Source organism: Chelonia mydas, chromosome 3, assembly GCF_015237465.2.
Source record: "Chelonia mydas isolate rCheMyd1 chromosome 3, rCheMyd1.pri.v2, whole genome shotgun sequence".
NCBI classification, from domain to species: domain Eukaryota; kingdom Metazoa; phylum Chordata; order Testudines; family Cheloniidae; genus Chelonia; species Chelonia mydas.
Window position 1 is genome coordinate 55,748,961 of NC_057851.1, and position 19,915 is coordinate 55,768,875.

General features: G+C 40.8%; 1 protein-coding gene across 1 annotated transcript in view; it reads left to right on the forward strand.

Moving 5' to 3' along the window:
- Positions 1 to 19,915, forward strand: part of KCNQ5 (potassium voltage-gated channel subfamily Q member 5) — a 533,682-nt gene that overhangs the window by 375,275 nt on the left and 138,492 nt on the right. The window contains exon 2 of the mRNA XM_037894324.2: positions 5,763 to 5,853. Within this exon, the coding sequence (XP_037750252.1) occupies positions 5,763 to 5,853 (91 nt within the window). The remainder of the gene's footprint in view (positions 1 to 5,762; positions 5,854 to 19,915) is intronic.

A 19,915-nucleotide genomic window follows, 5' to 3' on the forward strand; every position in this document is an offset into this window, starting at 1 on the left:
CCTGGCTCCGCACGGCTCCTGGAAGCAGCCAGCATGTCTGGCTCCTAGGCGCAGGGGCCACTGGGGCTCCATGTGGTGCCACTACCCCAAGTGCTGGCTCCGCAGCTCCCATTAGCCAGGAACCGTGTCCAATGGGAGCTACAGAGGCAGCGCCTGTGGATGCAGACAGCACAGAGAGCCTCCTGGCCACGCCTCCGCGTAGGAGCCAGACATGCCAGCCGCTTCTGGGAGCTGCCTGAGATAAGTGTCCACTGGAGCCTGCACCCTGAGTCCTCTCCTGCACCCCAAGCCCCTGCCCAAGCCCTGAGCCCCCTCCTGCACACAAACTCCCTCTCGGAGCCCGCAGATGGAGATCACATCGTGTTACCATAAGTCCTCAGTCCATTTTATTTTGCCTTCCCTGACATGTCTTAGGCTTAGTGTAAGCAACTTATATTACTACATCTCTCAGGGTTGTAGAAAATCCATTCCCCTGAGAGACACAGTTATACTGACCTAACTAGCACCTGGTGTAGATCACGCTATGTCAATGGGAGGGCTTCTCTTGTCAACATAGCTACCGCCTCTTGGGGAGGTACCTACAACAGGAGAAGCCGCTGCAGCTTTTAAGTGTAGACATTAGCAAAGAGAGCCAGTGCTTCCGCAGCTCAAAGAATAGTCTTGTCAGCTGCAGGCTGTAATTACAGTGGGTTCACACTGATATGCTTACTCAGGCAAAACTTCCATTGATATCAATGGGATATTTATCTAAATAAAGACAGCAAGAAGGGCATGTGGTGGATTTTTGCCTCTTGAACATCACTCTCTGAAGGTTGAAATATATATCTGTTATTGGTTTGGGGGTTTTGTGTGGTGGCTGGAAAACTGCCTGCTGGCTGAGTGTGTGAAATGGGCTAGTTTGCCCTTCTGCATGTCATAAAATTCTATTGCCGCTCAAATATTTGCTTTTTCTATACTTCGGAAAAGAGTTTATGTGCAGGTTCCTCCTGGAATTGATCTTCAGAGTGGAATTTGTTTTCATTGAGTGTATTCAATGCTATAAAAAGGTGTTTCCTCAGATTTGATTAACAAATATGAAAACAATTCCAGCATGTATCATGCGTGAACACCAGGTTTTCTTAATATCAGTAAACACAGGACACAGTGTAGCAGAAGAGCAGTGAAGTGGTTAATTAAAAACAATTTTCAATATGAAAAGATGCAGTGTGACGTTATGGTTTATATCCTTCATCTCTATTACTTTAGAATGCCAGTATGTCTTATATAGTCCAAAAAAGGCGCATACCTGTGCCTATTCTCTCTAGAGTCCAAACAAACATGTACTTTCTTCCTTGGGTTTGGCTTTATTTGTAACTCAAACAACAATTTAAAAAAAAATATAAACCTCAGCTATCTGCTAAGCTTGGTTGTTCACTCATTTTCCTAGTAGAACATCCTCTGTCCCAGGCCCTTTTTCTCTCTGCCCCTGAGAGAGGCTTTAAGCTCCCTCATGGCCTGGGGGAACTGACTGAATCTTCCTGCCTGTATAACTCAGTATTAATTGCACTGCATCTTCATGCACGGTTAAAGCACCTGACAACAGGATGAGTCAGCAAAGAAACCCTGCATCCATATGCAGGGTCCTTTTTCAGCGTGCTGTAGTACAATGTGATTGACAAATGTTCACAGAAGAGTGGGATATCGATAGTATTGAGGATGATCACTTAGCAAAACAGTATAAGCGCTAGTATGCGTAATGCCCAAATGTCTGTCATTTTAAATTATGGCTGCAGCGGCTGTAGCCAGTTTATGGTTGTATGAAGTGAGCTGTTGTCTTGATGCATTTTTAGGGCTTGTCTATGTGATGGGGTAGTGAGCTGCACAGGAGTGTGATTCCTAAAGTGCACTAGCATGTTGTGCATTGATGGGTGTGCTTCAAGCACTGTTTCAAACAGCACTATGATAAAGTGCATTAGGGAACTTTTAGGGTGCTCCAGCAGGGTTAACGTAGACCAATTAGTGCAGAGCACATTAGTGCGCTTTAGAAATCACATCCCTACAGAGCACATTGCTGCACCATGTAAACAAGCCCTTAGAGAACAGGTGTTCACATAAACAAAAAATACCAGCCTAATTAGCACTCTTAGTAGCAAAGTAAGGATCACAGAGAATAAATTTCCTCATCATTCCTGGCAGAGGTCCCTGGGGCCAATGCTAACCCTTTCATGTACCATATGTTTTAAGGAACACACCTGGGAATATGCAAGAATTTCCTTAACTGTATATGATCATTACATCTTCCTTGCGCTACAGCTTGAGTAACTGATTTGTCCGTGCCTTGCACTATCTATGCGTTCTCATTGATATCACAAATTAAAACACGTAAGCTGGGTGTCACAGGGTGGACTGGGCCCTTTAAGAGGGAACTGGTCCAGCCCATCTGTGCCTCACCAACAGCCTCTACAGGGGGCCTGATAGAGAACTGCTGGTCTCTATAAAGAGCCAGAAGGGAACTGGAAATAGAGGGAGGAAACTTTGGCAGAAGCTGAGAGAGCTGCAATGAGCAAAAGGCTCCTTCAGGAGACCCATGATCAGGGGGAAAACTTTGGGCCTGGAAGCCAGAAAAAGCTGTAGATACAAAAACCCATAGTAAGAAGCTTGCAAGAAGTGGGGCAGGGCTCTTTATGGGACCCTGAAACAACAGGGGAGCAGCAGAGGGGAGGTTTTGCCTGCTGATGTCTCGGAGCCAGACTCTAAGTAGGAGAGGCTGCTTGAATTATTTTGGGACTTTGAGGACAGCGTGAATTATTTTGAACTTTATTTTAATAAACCAGACCCCAAGAAGGGCTGTTTTTGTTGGACCTGTGAAAGGTTTTTGTGAGTTATTGAGGAGGCTGAGGGGAAACTGAGGCAGGGTGCAGCAGAGCTGTCCCTGGCCATGAAGTGCTTGGGAGGCAGCTGGGCCCTGGTACATTGGTCAGTCTGCAGAACACTGTACTGGTGTTTTTACCAGTGCTGAACTAGTTCTGGGTATAAAGAGAGGGCTTGTGTTTCTAGTCCTGTCAATCTGGTAGCTCATCTAGATTCCCTTGTTTTAACTGATAGGCTTAAAATCATACAATACACAAAGTGGAAACTGGTCATTTAAGAAAGTAATGTCCTAAAGGTCTTTACAGTATTGCATTTGGATCATGTTCTAGAATTGCATCTGTACTTGAGGTCTGTTGCTTTAAACAAAAACATTTAATACAACAAAAAGTCACAATCATCCATTTGCAGCAAAAGATCAGAAAATTACATGTTCAGTATATGTGAATATAGAATAACACGGGGACCTCAGTGCTAAGCATAGTGGAAAAATACTCCTAATTCACAGCTACAGTTTCGCCTGTTGCTTGCCAAATATCTAGTAACTGTCATCAGAGTAAAAGGGGAAAGTTGTTCCAGCAGCAGCTGCATCAGTAGCCAAGGCCAGGCCACTAGAGAAGGAGCAAAGGCTGCTCTGGTGATGAACAAACATTAAGAAGAGGAGATGTACATAGAAATGGAGAGGTAGACCACAAGAGGAAAATAAAGGTGGAAAGTTGACAACAGGAAGGGGGAGCTGAGGGCAGCAGTAACAGACTGTAACAAAGTGAAGGAGAAGTGCAGTTCCAACAAAGGGGAAGGGAAGGGAAGTAAAAACAATACAGAAATGTAGAAAGCAACAGCCAGGGCATATTCGTAGATGTACAGTTAGGCAAATTTTGAAGCGGAGGCTGTGAACTTGATTCTCCACTCACTCACATGAGGTTTATGCAGTGAGTGTAACTCAACTGATGAGCAGATACAACAGAGATGATAGCCAATGCCATATAAACATCTATACAGACAGATGTCTGGAAGATTTCAATGACGTTATTCCTGATTACACTGCTTGGAGGGAGAATCTGACCCTATAAATTCTACTGTGGGGCTACACAAACTACTTGAACTTTATTCTTCTGGTTTATTACGTATCCAGAACATCCAACAGAACTCCATCAGTCATATGCAATGTAGTTGTAGCTGTGTCTGTCCCAGGATATTAGAGAGATAAGGTGGGTGAGGTAATATCTTTTATTGGACCAACTTCTGTTGTCTCTCTCACTCAGAGAAGTTGGTCCAATAAAAGATATTACCTCACCCACCTTGTCTCTCCATGAATCATAGTTATGTTATTTATTCTGCTTATACAGAGCCAAAGCCTGAAGTTCTTACTCTGTTAATAATCAGACCTTATTCAGGAAAAAACTCCATGGAAATTCTTATGGAATAGGGTCTGAGTATAAACATAGTAAGGACTTCAGAATTTGACTCTTATTCAATATCTACTTAAAATGCAATACAAAATTTCATTATAGAAATACTAATACAACATTTTGCTTAAAAATGCCAATTGCAAAGAAAAATATAGCAAATTATTTTTGTGAGTCAACCAGTTTATAGAAAGTCATCTTATTGTTATACTTTGGATACATTTTGTAGAGAGTTGTCTGCATCATTAAGATCATACTAGCTCAGATGTAATATATAATTAGCTTCTTATACATTAATTTTATGAGACATATAACTCAAACATATACTCTGCATTTATCTGTGTCATCTGCAATAAAAAAAATCTCAGAATACACTGCTCTTCAAAATCTCATAATGTGCAGTAAGCAGGGGCTGCCTATTTGTCCTCTAGAAATCCATGTCTTGGAAATGGCAATCCAAATTTCCCCTGCAATTTTGCCATCATTTTGTTATACTATTAAATGTAATAGTTTCCTTCCTTGAATCTTGGTCTGTGAATACTCAGCTCTAACTTGAATAGTCAGCTTGTGGCCGAGATAGATCTTTCCTTTCTTTGACTGGAAAAATACTTAGTGAGGATTTTGCATCAGGTTTTATTTTCTCTTTTCAAAATGTGATAATTTTCAAAATGACACCTTACAGTCATAGCATCAGGGGATGTGCCCAATTGCCATACATGGCAGTGAGACACAGAGTCTGTGACTTTGCTGTCTTTGACCTACCTTAGGTGGCACTGGAGAAGTCTTGTGGCAAACATCAAGGGATCTTTCAGATTATGGAAAAGCCTAATTGATGGTTGTTCTTCAAAACCCCTAAGACTAGTAGAGCTGTGTGAATAAATGATTTTTTTTTTTTGAGACAGTGGCTGAACTGGAAAAAAATGTTTTGGTTAAACAAACAAAATGTTTGGTTTCTTTTGGGAGTGGTTTTTTACCTTACAAAAAATAAAAATAAAATGGAAGTAAAATTTGAAACAAAAAGTCATTTGGAATCAAAGTGGAAATATTCAGGTTCAAAAATGGTGAAACAAAATGTTTGACTTTTTCAGAATTACTTTTTTCGACCAGAACAATTTGGCAAATTCAACCCGCATTTTAAAAATATTTTGAGCAACCCAAATCTGTGGGGGGGTTTCCCATTAAAAAACATTGTTCAAAAAAATATCACCCAGCATTAGACACTAGTTTAGAATTGATATATTTCCCAGATTGGAGCACCAAGAGATAGCTCATGCATCTCATGGAGAAAGATTCTTGTGTTATTTCCTTTAATTCTATTACCCTTTATTTATACTTCTGTTTAGAAATTTGTAAATTTATAAATACTGTATATAATTCTACCAAAATTCCTTTGTTACTTAACATAATATAGTGCCATTTTATTAAATGCTCCTATTTGTGAAATGCAGAATTGATGGACATATTTATTCACTGTTCTTAATTCTTTAATATTCTTTTCTTTTTCAGTTTTCTTCTTGTATTTGGTTGCTTGATTTTGTCAGTGTTTTCTACCATTCCTGAGCATGCAAAACTTTCCTCTCGTTGCCTCTTCATTCTGGTAAGTCAAATTTATGAATACAAGACAATTTCACAGCCACATTAAGTATGTTAAACTCTATCTCACTTTAGACAGAGATAGGTAATTTATGCTTTAAATTTTTTTTTTCATCAACAAGGTGAAAGAATCAAAATAGGCCCATCATAAACAAAAATCTGACAGGATCACTGTTTCCCTTGGGACTTATTCTACATAAGGAAGTGTTAACAAACACTTGATTGTATCTTTTTTCTCCTCTTGAGACTTGCCATACTTCACTAATAGTTCTTCTGCAGCTTGGCTGATAAAGCATGAAAGACCTTTGATACTGCTCTTGTCACTGAAAGTCAGTATGTGACAAGAGATAGTGAGCTATACAACCTTTCTTTATACTTAAACAGGAAATAATTTTGGTACTTTAGATACCAGTGTGTTAACCAATGTGTTAACTGTTGGTAAATACTGACTTTTTAATGGTAGGGTAGGGTAGAGTAGCTTCATGACTTTCTCGTTAAGTGCTTTTCTACATATTTTCCTTTTGTTTCCTTTAGCTTGTGATTTAAGTATAGTGAATTTAATCTAGAAAACTGCTTAACGTTATTATGATTGGTAAACTGGTGCAAGCAAATAATGTTTTAATATGTCCAAATGTAAAGTTATACATCTACAGACAAAGATTGTAGGCCACATTTATAAGGTGAAAAGAAAAGGAGTACTTGTGGCACCTTAGAGACTAACCAATTTATTTGAGCATAAGCTTTCGTGAGCTACAGCTCACTTCATCGGATGTAGCTCACGAAAGCTTATGCTCAAATAAATTGGTTAGTCTCTAAGGTGCCACAAGTACTCCTTTTCTTTTTGCGAATACAGACTAACACGGCTGTTACTCTGAAATCTGTCATTTACAAGGTGGGAGACTCTATCCTGGAAAGCAATGATTTTGAAAAAGATTTGGGGGTGATGGTGGATAATCAGCTGAACTTGGGCTCCCAGTGCAATGCTATGGCCAAAAGGTCTAACATGTGTATTGGATGCATAAACAGGTGACCCTGTTGTAAAAGTAGAGAGGTTATTTTATCTCTGTATTTGGCACTAGTGTGACCGCTGCTGGAATGTTGGGTTCAGTTCTGGTGTCCACAGTTCAAGAAGAATATTGATAAAACTGGAGAGGGTTCAGAGAAGAGCCACAAGAATGATGAAAGGATTAGAAAACAGACACACAGAGCAAAATCTATTTCACTTAACAAAGAGAGGGTTAAGGGGATGACTTGATCACAGTCTGTGAGAACCTACAGGGGAGCATATAATTCATAAAGTGCTCTTCAAACTAGCAGTTAAACATATAACAAGATTTAGTGGTTGGAAGCAGATGCTAGACAAATTCAGACTGGAAATAAGGCGCACATTTTTCACAGTGAGGGTAATTAACTATTGGAACAACTTATCAAGGGTTGTGGTAGATTCTCCATTACTGGCAATTTTTAAATCAAGACAGACCATATCTTTTAGAAAAATATCCTATCTTAAACAAGCATCATTTTGAGAAAGTTCTATGGCCTGTGTTATACAGGAGGTCAAACTAGATTGTCACAATGTTCCCTTCTGGCCTCTAAACCCTTCTTGCTGGGCCAATGATAGCCAGTGGGGGTACACTGGTGTTAATCTAAAAAGTCACCAGACATCATAGTTATTGATGGTTATTTTGTATTCCAAGGACACAGACATGTTGTGGCATGTTAGGTAGGCTCCGCTGCATGGCAACTGTTGACAAATGTCGACTTTTTGATGCCAATCACTGTATGTGCTCATTACTGATTCTCATCATAACAATTCTTAAGTAGTTAAGGAGTGGGCTGGCTAATTGATGCATGGTAATTTCCAATGCAGTTACTTTAGTGATTTCAGATACCCTCAAAAATCAGTTAATAATGGTAGCATTCAGATCCTGTTCCCTTATTTACTGATTTCAGCAACACCATTGTAATGAGTTTGTTTTGACATCCTATAATTGATGTTGTTAATGTAATTATTCAACTACTCTTAAAACAGTCTCTGTTTGCAATGAGTTCACCCTGAAATGTGACTGTAGAACACCTTTGTGGGGTCCTACATTTACTCTCAGCGATCTGTTCAGGTGCAGTGAGATCTGCTCATAAGATTTAAGCATATAGGCCAGATCCTCAATGGTGTAAATCATTATAGCTTCACTGATTTGGACTACTGTGTGTAACTGTCCAATCCTGCAACCCCTCCTATTGTTTTGGATTTTAGAGTCTAACCAAGTCTCTCTGTCTCTCGTATGATCCTGAACAATTCAGAATATAGAAATTAGGACATCTGTATATTAGAGTGATGAGCTTAATAGAAGTGGATGGCTAATCTGTGAGGCATTAATACTAGTTGTAGTAGTCTGATCCAACATTTCTATAGACTATCCCTATGTGTTTGTAGAACCTGTTAGCAAGAATAGGTCCTGAGATGAGAAATTTTTACAGTTCCTGCTGTGGCTCTCTAATGGAGAAAGTATAAGGTCCAGGAGCAAACTGAAACTTAAACTAGTTCATTCCTGTTTGCTGGACCACATGTTCTTTCCTTCATTTGCTGACTCATTAGTTAAACATAGCAAGTCTAGCAATGCAGATTTGCAATGACATAATAATACTACAATTCAACACTAATGTTTCAGCAATCATTTTGACTACGTAAACACACTGATTGCGGTGTTGTGTGCCACCAATTCTCACAACCCCTTTACTTGTAATGATTCACACAGTTCTTGCAAATGTTCCGCTTACACAATTTACCACAGACAGTTATACTAAATATCAAAGAACTGTTTCTTTCATACTGAAGAGATACACCATCCCATATTTCTTTTCTAATGAAGTAAAGTACAACACTCTGTGGAGCTGCCTGCTGGAATTGCATGAACAAACTGCTTCATGGACTTATTCCAGATGGTATTGAAGAGCCACCCTAATTTGCTACCATAAAACAAAACCAATAATGTTCCTCACACTCATATCTGTGGTTTTTGCCATATTCTGCCTTGCACTGGCACCTGTTTTTTTGTTTTGTTTTGTTTATTTTACTTATTTTAGCTGCTACTAGCAAGGTGAAAGAGAAGAGGTAAATGTAGGTAATCTTTTCTACACTGGCAAGTTTTGTTGCCAAAAACTGCCTTTTGGCGACAAAACAGCAAAAGCATACAAATTACAATGGGACTTTTGTCACAAAAAATGCCCAGTTTTGGTGACAAAACACTTCCACCCCTACGAAAGACTTTTGTCTTTTTTTCCCTCCCTTTATTGTCAACAAAGAGCCAGTGTAGACACTGCTGATTGTTTTGTCGACAGAACTGGCTTCCGCCAGTATCCCACAATGCCTTCCCTGATTGCTCTGCTCAATGTTTTGATCTCTGATGCCCTGCAGGTATATGCCCCTCCCCTTTCAAAGCTCCGGGAAGTATATGTGTGCTGCTCCGTTTGGGGAACAAAAAAAGAGCAAATCATTGGAATGCTCCTGTCCTGCCCTGCATTAGGAACATAGCAGCAGGCAGACTGGGACACACTGCTGTGCTGCTATGCCATGATGCACATGAGCTACTCATGATGCTGCTCTCGGCAGCTGAGGGGGCTGTGGGAGAACTGGGAGAGAATCCCAAGATGTGCAGCGATCAGCTCTTCCTTCCCACAACACTGCACTGTGGGATATATACCCATGGTGCATTGCTCACCCTGTCGATGATGGTGTCCCCAATGTGGGCATGATCTATCGACCGAGGGAGCAAGCGTGAACACCCTTTGGCAATTTTTGTTTTGTCGACTTTGGGATGTTGACATAAGTTTTGTCAACAAAACTTGGTGAAGTAGAGAAGCCCCTAGTCTCCACCTCCTCACTACAAGGGCCAGAGATGCTGAGGGACTTGTCTTCTTTCCCACTCCTCCTACATGGCTGGGATGGTATGACTATCTGCTAGGCAGAGGTAGGAGCAAGTTGACATCTGTCACAGACAAGAAATAGCAAGAAGAACATTGCTATATACATTTACACTCTCTCTCTCTCTCTCTCTCTCTCTCTCTCTCTCTCTCTCTTTTAACTTGGGACTCCTGAAAACAGCAGCTGGGTTGGGTGGGTTGAAGATTTAAGACATCTCCATTGACATCAAGCTTCAAAAATTTTTCAAGAGAATTGAAAATCTAAAATACACAAGTCTCCCCAAACAGCTCTTATTTACTTCACTTTCTAGAAATAATAAGCCTAAACAAAGGAAAAGACAGCATCAGACATCTCCTTATACCTCCTTATCACAATCATCCTTTAATCTCCTCTCTGCACACAGTTTGTGGCACTTGGATCTGACTACTGATGTATTCCACACAGACAGTAGAATAAATTCTCCACCAACATTAAAAAAGCCACAAGCAATTTAAGAATCCAACCAACACAGCAGGAAAATAATCCTTGGTGTATTACTTGTCTTCTACATGCACAACAACTACTGGCACTGTATCAAATAGTAAAAGTTGAAGGAGTAAAACTGAGCATGGGAAGGCAAAAGTCAAACCTTTTGGGGAAGCTAGCCAAGAAAATAAATCTGGCACAGAGAACTGTTCTCTCTCATGACCAAACTCTATATATTTTAAGAAATCTTACAACACACAGCAAGATTTTGTCCCTGGTATTTGTAGAGCTAGTGGTTGATTTTCTCTGTGAATGACTTTTCAGCTGAAAATGAAGTTTCCACTCTACAGCTGGACTACATCTCCCATGATACAATGCAGTCTCCCCTCTAATTGAGCAGAGTGGTGCATCATGGGAGTCACAAAGCTGTGGGGGCATCCTGGGAGATATAGTACAGCCAGGGAGGCCAATCCCTAGGGGACAATGGGGGCATCAGGCATCTGAACTACAACTACCTATGAGACAATGTGCATTATCAGGAAATGCAATTTAATGTTGAACTTACTTACTTGAAACCAAATGTTTTGGGTTAGTTCAACAAACCAAAATGAAATATTTCTATTCCAGAATATCAAAATGTTTTGATTGAAAATGTCAAAATGAAATGTTTAATAACTTCTACATCAAAATTTTAGAAAGTTTCATTCTGCCAAAAATTTCAATATTTCAACTCTTATCCCAATTCTGGACAAAAACAAATGTTGAAATATCAAAATTTCTCATGCAATGGATATTCCAATTTGCACTCAGCTCTACTTATTCACTTTCATTAGCACCTTCCTACAAGAGTAGCCCCATTCATATCAACGAAAGGGACTGAGCAATCGGAGCAACAAAAATATTTTTTTATAAGTTTTAGTGAAAAATAGTGTTGCAAAAATTGTAAATCTGTTTCTACGCACAAAAATATATATAGGACCACTGCACTGAGTGCACCTCTGGATGAAATAGCATTTATAACAAGCTGTAGTATAGAATTCATTACTTGTACTTATCTTCTTTCTGGGACCTGTGGTATATAACTAATACACCAACCATTATTAAACCATAATGTGATATTTAATCTGAATATTAAACTCTTAGCTCCCATTACGTTTCCTTTGCATGATAAAATAAGTCATCGTGTATTAGTGTTTTCATTCTATATGTACATATTGTTTGATTCTTTTGTTGTTGTTGTTGTTGTTATGTAAGGCAAAATCATCTCTAGCCCTAATGTGGCCATGCCAGGGCCTCATCCTGCCTCCCTGCATGGGCGCAGTACTGCTACATAGATCACAGCTGTTAGTCCCCTGTAGAATGTAGCTTCTGCACTTTCACAGCTCCCCTCTCCCCCCGCCCCCACCCCAAGAGCCAGTGTGCAAAAGGAAGCAGTTGTGTATTGTGACGTAGGCAGTCAAACTTAGTGGTCAGGGCAGTGGTGGTCAGAGCAGGAGTTGGAAACCAGGAACCAGAGCTAGGGTTCAAAGCCAGAGACAGAGTCTGGTCTAAGCCAGAATCAGTAGCCACGGGTGTGGTACAGACGCAGGGATCTGGAGCAAGGCAGATGGGCAGGAACTAGGAACAAGACAGAGGTTTGGAACAAGGCAGGAAGGCAGGGCTCAGGAGTTGGGTGGAAAGTCAGGGTCCAATGTAGTAACCAGCCCAGGATATTAACTAGTTGCTCATACAACTTCCTGTGCCTCCTTCTGGCTTAAATAGTGAGTTTGAACCAATCAGGGGGGCCAGATATCTCCTCCAATAGTGGGTGGTGCCTCTGGTGAGCTAGGGTCAAATAACTCAACTCTCTGCTGCTGCCAGCGAGCTGGTAGCTTCTCTTTGAGGACTGCCTGGGGACCAGGGGACATGGCTTGAGACCCACAGTCCTTCACAGCAAAGAGCCAGGGCTCAACCCGTGTTACACTCCTGTCACTGGAATGCGCTAGGCACAAATGGAGAAGTTACCTACCCTTCAGAACTACAGTAAGTGATTTACTCCACCAAAGTAAGAGCTGAGGAGGGGAAGAATTGTGAGCTGGAGTCATAATCCCTCCTCAGTGTTCCTTCTACAATAATAACTTGTGTACTGGAAGTTTTAAATGAAGGTCAAATGTTACACATAAGGCTAGAAAAAATTCCCCATTCTTACATGTTCACAAAGACAAGTATCATTCCACAGGGCAAAGATAAAGATGGGCAGGAGAGCCAGGAGTCTTGTGTTTGGGCTCTTGCACTATCCTGAAATTACTTTACTTAGCTTCCCCTCAGCAGAGAGCCTGATAATGCTCATTAGTGAGATAGAAAAGTCTTCTGACTTTAGCAAGGCTGAAATTATGTCCAGAAATAGTGCATCTGTTAAAGAGGAATGTAGGTAATTTTTCCAAGTTTGTTTTTACTAACACTTTTTATTAGGATATTTTGAAGATTTTTATATATAGCACATCACAAGCCTTCTCCTATATTCCTTCCACATTTAAAATTCCTATCAATTTAGTTCAGAGTTACAGTACAAGAAATGCTATCTTAGGCCTGTCTTTTGCATTGTTTGTCATACCTTACCTTACAGTGATATCCATCTGTTTTTTCCAGGTGGATCTGTATAAGAAATTAATTTGAATCTGTTTCTAGTAGTGTCTGTATTTGCATGTACCACAAATTAGATGTATTTATACATCATACAATGTTAGAATTAGAGTCCCAAATTAAGACACCATTCCTGCAAAGACTTACGTATGTGCATAACTTTGCAAATGTGAGTAGTCCCATTGATTTTAGTGGGGATACACATGTGCTTATGCGTTTGTAAGTTCGAGGCCTAAGAAAATGATTTTGTGTCCTAGACACAAATTCTCCGGGCAGAAATAGCTCCACGAGAGATGAAAGGGAAGCTGGCAGATACAGGTTGTGTTTGAGGCCACCTTCTTCGTAGACCAAGGGCACTTTATGTCAGTCCTAAAGGAAAGCCAAGTAAATGCTTCTGATATTGTGGCTTATACTATTAGATGCTAGTAGAGGTTGTTTGTCCATCATGGGAAAGTACAAAGGGGATGAGCATTGATTACGTAATAGTAGAAGCACTGACTACAAACTATTTAAGATGGAAGAGTGGGCAAAAGGGGAGAAGGATGGTATTACATATGAAAGATACCATTACCTGTTTTAGATTTATTGCCAGCTCAGAAGCAACGGATCTTGAATGGTTATAGATCAATGTGCTAATTGATAAAACACAAGATGGGGTCTGTTACAGGCCACCAAATCTGCCTAGAAATCAGGACGAGTGGCTCTGTTAGTATCTATAATTATCATGGAAGTCTTCATCCTGCAGAACATACATTTGAGATCACATGTTGCCACTAGTAAAATGTCTTTGGACTTTCTAACAGAAAAGGTATTTACAGAACATAGGGTAATTAAATATTAAACCTGTTTCTGACACATAAAGATGAAATTGATCCCTGGACTAAAAATTAGTCGTCTGTATACAAACAAGGATGACTTAAACTGGTTGGAATTCACAATTTCCTGCACAACACAGATTCCGATATTTGCTTTTGTCACAAATTAGAGTGAAAAATTGAAGATTCAAAGTTACCTGCAACACAACATTTCTGAAAAAATGTTTTAGAAATATCAAAATATCAAAATGATTTGTTCTGATAAGGTTGGAGCACTGCATTAACTTTATAATATGCTAGCCAAAATAAAACACTTCAACATTATTGAAATGAAGCATTTTGATAACTTTTTGTCAAAAATATTGAGGAAATCAACACACTCTTATGAAATGTTTAGATTTCAGCGAAATAGCATTTCCAGTGCAAAAAAAATGTTCCATCAGAAAATTTTCGACCAGCTTTAATCCTGACTTCATTACAGCCATCGTATGCAAATAGAATACAGGCCCCATTATTAATATACAGACTTAAAAGGGCCGATTTCCCCAAACTAAAAATAATTAGACGCAATGTAGAGTAGGAGAAAAATAAACAGAGAAGTGTAAATGAAAATTTGGAGTTTCCTAAGGACACTCTAATAGATGCACCAAAAGCCACAGTTCCTTAGTCATGACTAAAAGGCTGCTTTGAGAAAAAAAAAACTATCAACCTGGTTAACAAGGGATGCAAAATCAGCAATTAATAAATAATAAGAATAATTAAATAAATCCGAAAATAGAAAAAAGGGGAGGTTGATGGTGCAACATCATTGCTGTCAGTTGGCAAAGGGGTCTGACTGTTCTTTACAGGTAACTGCTGTCTCAGACCTGACAAACTCACCACACTTAATACGCTGCATTCATGATATTTTCCATAAAGGGTAGCTTGCGAGGTCTCTACTGAAAGCTTGTAACTTATCAATACTCATAATTAAGGCAAAGATTTAGTCACGGGTATTTTTAGTAAAATTATGGACAATAAGCAAAAATTCATGGCCCATGACCTGTCCATGACTTATACCATAAATACCCCTAACTAGATCTTAGGGGAGAGCAGTACGGCTAGGGGGAGCCAGCGGGGCAGCTGTTAACAGGGTGCCCTGGGGGGCATGCTGGTTGGGGATGGCCATGCCTTGGGAGGCCTGCAGCTTAGGGTGGGGGCCGCATCCCAAGGCCGGTGGCACCAGCTGCTGGGGACAACCGAACAGCAGCTGCTCAGGCTGTCCCCAGGGTCAGCCGCATTGGCCACTGCTCGGGCGGTCCCCGGGACCACCTGAGCAGCTTGGGTGGCCCTGGCATCATCACACTGGCCACTGTACAAGTCACAGAGGTCGCGGAAAGTCACGGAATCTGTGACTTCCGCGACCTCTGTGGCAGACACGGAGTCCTACTCAGAATCATCGCACGGTGTGTGCAGGTAATATTTAAGGAATAATGTAACTATGTTGAAAACTATGCCTTATGGTCTTGGAGTAGAAATTGGTCACCAGGGAATCATATGTCTCAGTGATGGGCCATTCAAGTGGGAGGGATCTGTTGCCCCTCCCTGATTCAGTTTGTCACAGGGTGGAGAAAGACACTCTGCATCCGTTTCACTGAGGAGACATCTTGCTGGGTAGGAGTGTTTCATAAAAGATTGGATCCAGCCTCCTGTGAAGCCAGCCAGCTCTACAACAGGCTGAACTTTGGTGTGGAAGTGGGGGACCTACTTTATTGGTAACTATCAATAAGTGTAGGCCCTAGTTACGTTTTATGATTTTATTTTGTATTGTAACCATTTGTTTCCATCACTCTTGCTTGTTTCTAGTGGAATCTCTGTTTTTTCTTAAATAAACATAACACCACCAAGTCCAAGATAAGCCAAGTGACATCATTTGTACTGTTGGAATCAATCATTTGACAATAAATAGATGATAGAAACAGAGCACAGTATGGACTTGGACTTGGAGGTGTTATTCACGCACAAAGTAAAAAGTAATCAGACTTGTTGGAGTCCTGAATACCGTTCTTGGTCACACTCCTAATCACTTTCTTCTCAGATCAGGAAGGAGTAGGAGTGCTATGTGGGCAAGATGCATGTTCCTGAGAATGAAGGGACTGTCACGTGTTACGCAACAGAAAATGTTCTAGCCATTCAAGGAGTGGTTTTGAGGGGAGAGTTACCCTTCTTTGTCCAGACGGATGGTGGCCATAATATGAGGATTTATGGTGGTAATGCAAAGGGACAGAATCAGGTGGTAGAGGTGGAAATATAAGGGTTCCAACTTGGATATAAATATTTCCTTGGAGGACAAGAGGGTGTCACCTTTTAAAACTAACAATTGAAAAAAAAATCCCTTTTAAGTAAAGCTGGCCAAAACTCAGGATTTCTACTTTGTAAAAAATTTTGGGTTTGTTCCAAATCAGAATGAACCCAAATTTCAAAATACAGACATTTCTCACAAACACTCTGAAATTTGGGTTCATTCCAATTTGGAACAAATCCAAATTTTCTCACGAACCAGGGATTCTGAAAAAAACCTTCATTTCAGAAACACCAACACACACCAGCATTGTGTTTCTGAAAGAAAATTTGCTCCCCAGAACTGGCAGCTGCTGGGTGAAATTGACATTCTTGTGAGACTGACAAGAATGTCAGTTTCACTGGGCAGCTCTGAAGCAGCCCCAAGATGAGGACTGTCCCAGGGTCAAGGACCCAGAGCTTCCATATCCATATACCCGTAGCTTCCAGACCCCTGGCCAGTGAGAAAAAAGACTACAGAAAATAAAATAGCAAAACCATGCCAAATAAGGCACAACATAAGATATTTGAAAGTTTAGTATGAGCACAGAAAAAGTCCAGCATCCGGACAACATGCAGAAACAGAAATAAGCCCAGCCACATAGCAAAGATATAAAGACAAACCATGAAAACACACAGGTTGTTACAGACAGAGTGCAGCAAAATCAATAAAAATAAGCTGTAAATCCAAAAGAATGGCTAATAAAAATATACATAAATGACCTATATGTGTCTTACAAAATAGACAGCAGCCATAAATGTCTGAAATACAGCAATCCAAAGAGATTATAAAGATCAGTGGATCTGACTAAAATCATGTAGTGAGAAATAAATTCCAGTCTTGAGAGAAAATGTGAACTGTTACTCGGGTGCAGAGATAAAAAAGCCAACCAAGAAGTTATGATATAGCACATTGAGGGACACAAATCACACACAAAATATCTGACCTTATTAAAAGGCTATATGCCATAGAGTGTCAGAATAATGGTATCAGACCTGAACTAAACATGAATGAGCTGATCTATATAAAAATACGATCATAGGACATGGATGTATATACATTTGGGGGTGGGGGATGCAAAGTCTGTTTTACATGACACTCATAGTTAGGGCCCTACCAAATTCGTGGCCATGAAAAATGCGTCGCAGACCGTGAAATCTGGTCTTTTCTTTACTTTTACCCTAGACTATATAGATTTCACAGGGGAGACCAAGGTTTCTCAAATTGGGGGTCCTGACCCAAAAGGGAGTTGCAAGCAGGGGGGTCACAAAGTTATTTTAGGGGGGTCACTGTATTGTCATCTTTAGTTCTGCGCTGCCTTCAGAGCTGGGCAGCTGGAGAGTGGTGGCTGTTGGCCGGACACCCAGCTCTGAAGGCAGCGTCCCACCAGCAGCAGCACAGAAGTTAGGGTGGCAAGACCATACCCTGCCTCCCTTACTTCTGCGCTGCTGCTGCTGGTGGCTCTGCCTTCAGAGCTGGGCTCCCTGCCAGCAGCAGCTGCTCTCCAGCTGCCCAGCTCTGAAGGCAGCGCCGCCGCCAGCAGCAGCGCAGAAGTAAGGGTAGCAGTACAACAATGGGCTTGCAACCCCTCCCCACCCCCGACAACTCCTTTTTGGGTCAGGACCCCTACAATTAAACACCTTGAAATTTCAGATTTAAAAGTGAAATCATGAAATTTACCATTTTTAAAATCCTATGACCATGAAATTGACCAAAATGGACCATGAGTTTGGTAGGGCCCTACTCATAGTATTCCGTAAGCGTTGAAAAAGAGACGATAGCTGCAAAACATGGCAGCAGATGGCATCATTCATAGAGTAGAAGACCCAATAGACTGGGTTCATTCCTTAGTTATTGTAGAGGAAAAAAGGGGCAGTCCGACTTTTCACTGACCCCAGGGAGTTGAACAAAAATATCCAAGGAACATTTCTTCTTGCCAACAAGTAACAAAAGTGTTTGAGATTACAGGAGCTAAATTCTTCAACAAACAAGATGTATTAGCAGTTTTTGGCAGTTTGCATAGAGAGAGCTCCAATACTTGCTCTGTAAATTTACTGTTTGACAAATACTGCTTTCTTGAGAGTGCCTTTTTGAATATGTTTGGCACCGGAAGTATTTCACTGGACAGTGTCCCAACTCCCAGATGCTAGAAAATCTCACAGGAGTCAAGATGTACATTAATAATATGATAGTCTAGGGCAGTGGTTCTCAACTGTTTTGGGCTCAGGACCCATATGTAAATGTTTATGGCCTGTCATAACCCAATAAATAGTCTGGGATGGTTTTGTCGTCTGGTCCTGCCCAGCACTCACCTCACAGTGGCAGCTCCTGCAGCTCCTGAGCTATGGGCTTGGCTGAGCTTGGCTCTCAGCTCTAAGCACTGCAACCTCCAGGATTGCAGAGCTACTCAGGTTTGGCCCCGACCCCCGGCTGGACCAAATTTGTGTGAGTGGAGTTGTGTCCTGGCTCATGAGATTGCAGTGCCACTCATTCAAATTTGGCCTACTTGGACTCCCGTCATCATGACAGTTGGGCCAAATCTGAGTGGTACTGGGGCCCCAGAGATTACAGGGCCTGAACCAGGGAGGTGAGCCCAGTCAGCTCCGTGGGACAGGAGCCACAGGAGCTGCCATGGAACCCTTTGAAACATTTTGGTGACCCAATTTTGGGTCCTGACCCACAGGTTGGGAAACCCTGGTCTAGGGCAGCACTGCTAATATACATGAGGAATGATTGCAGAGAGCATTGGAAGAATAAAAACTTAAAACTGAACAAGGCAAATGTCATTTTCAAAACAAATGAAATCACTGAGCTAGGAGAGAAATTAACCACAAAGTAAATATGTCTGATATTTCTAAGATCCAGTCAATTCCAAGCATGCTGAGACCCAAAGATTAAGAAAAAGAGATTGCAAGCATGGTGGGTTGTGTCCGCTGATTCAGGCCTATCTGTGCAGCTCAAACAATTAGCCTAAGTAAACTTCTTCACAAAGATACAGAATGGACTGTGGATGCCAGAGCATGAAAGAAATGTAAAGGATTTGAAGCATGTACTGGCCTTGCCATCAGTGCCATGTTTCTTTTGGACACAGTAAAAGAGATCAGACTCTCCACAAATGCGTCAAAAGGAGAGTCGGGAGCTGTATTGCTACAGACACATAGGGCTGATTGTCTGCCTGTAGTATATGACTTCAGTGCTCTGACTGCAGCAAAAAAAAATGTGTAAACAAATAATAAAAGAAAGCTCAGACTTGCATATATGGCTGTACAAAGCACCATGATTTTCTCTGTGGTCATAATTTCAAAGCTGAAACACATAAACTACTGATTTTTTACTACATAAGGAAAGGACATGGAGGAGTCCCTCCCAGGATACTGAGATTACTTTGGAACGAAGAAAATTATGATATCACAATGATCCCTTCTGGCCTTGGAATCTACTGATATGATCTTGGTCCGATGGACATCATCTTATCATTACATTGCACTGTTAAGAGCATCCGTTGCATTTCTCACATATTCCAGATCACTTCTTCATGCAGTGTAAGTAAATGTAAAGATAATAAAAGCTATTATGTGCTGTGTCACTGGGAATATGGGATGAAGTGGAAAGTGAAACAGTTAAGGATGACACACCATATGCAGTAATACAACTGATAAATAATGGATGGAGAAATCAGCACTTCCCACCTGCATGTTGCCAGTATTAAAGGGAGCTTTCGGTGATTTCAGGTGTAATCATGAACAGTACAAAAATAGTAGTCCCATACCTACCAAAATCCGGGGGGGAAGTAAATACATTTTAAACTTGCATAAATTTAGATATGTTTTTCACATTTGCATAAAGTTATTTAAATTGTATCCCGTAGTGTCTGATGGTGGTCCAGCTCCTCCCAAAACACACGAATGCCAAGTAATTCTGC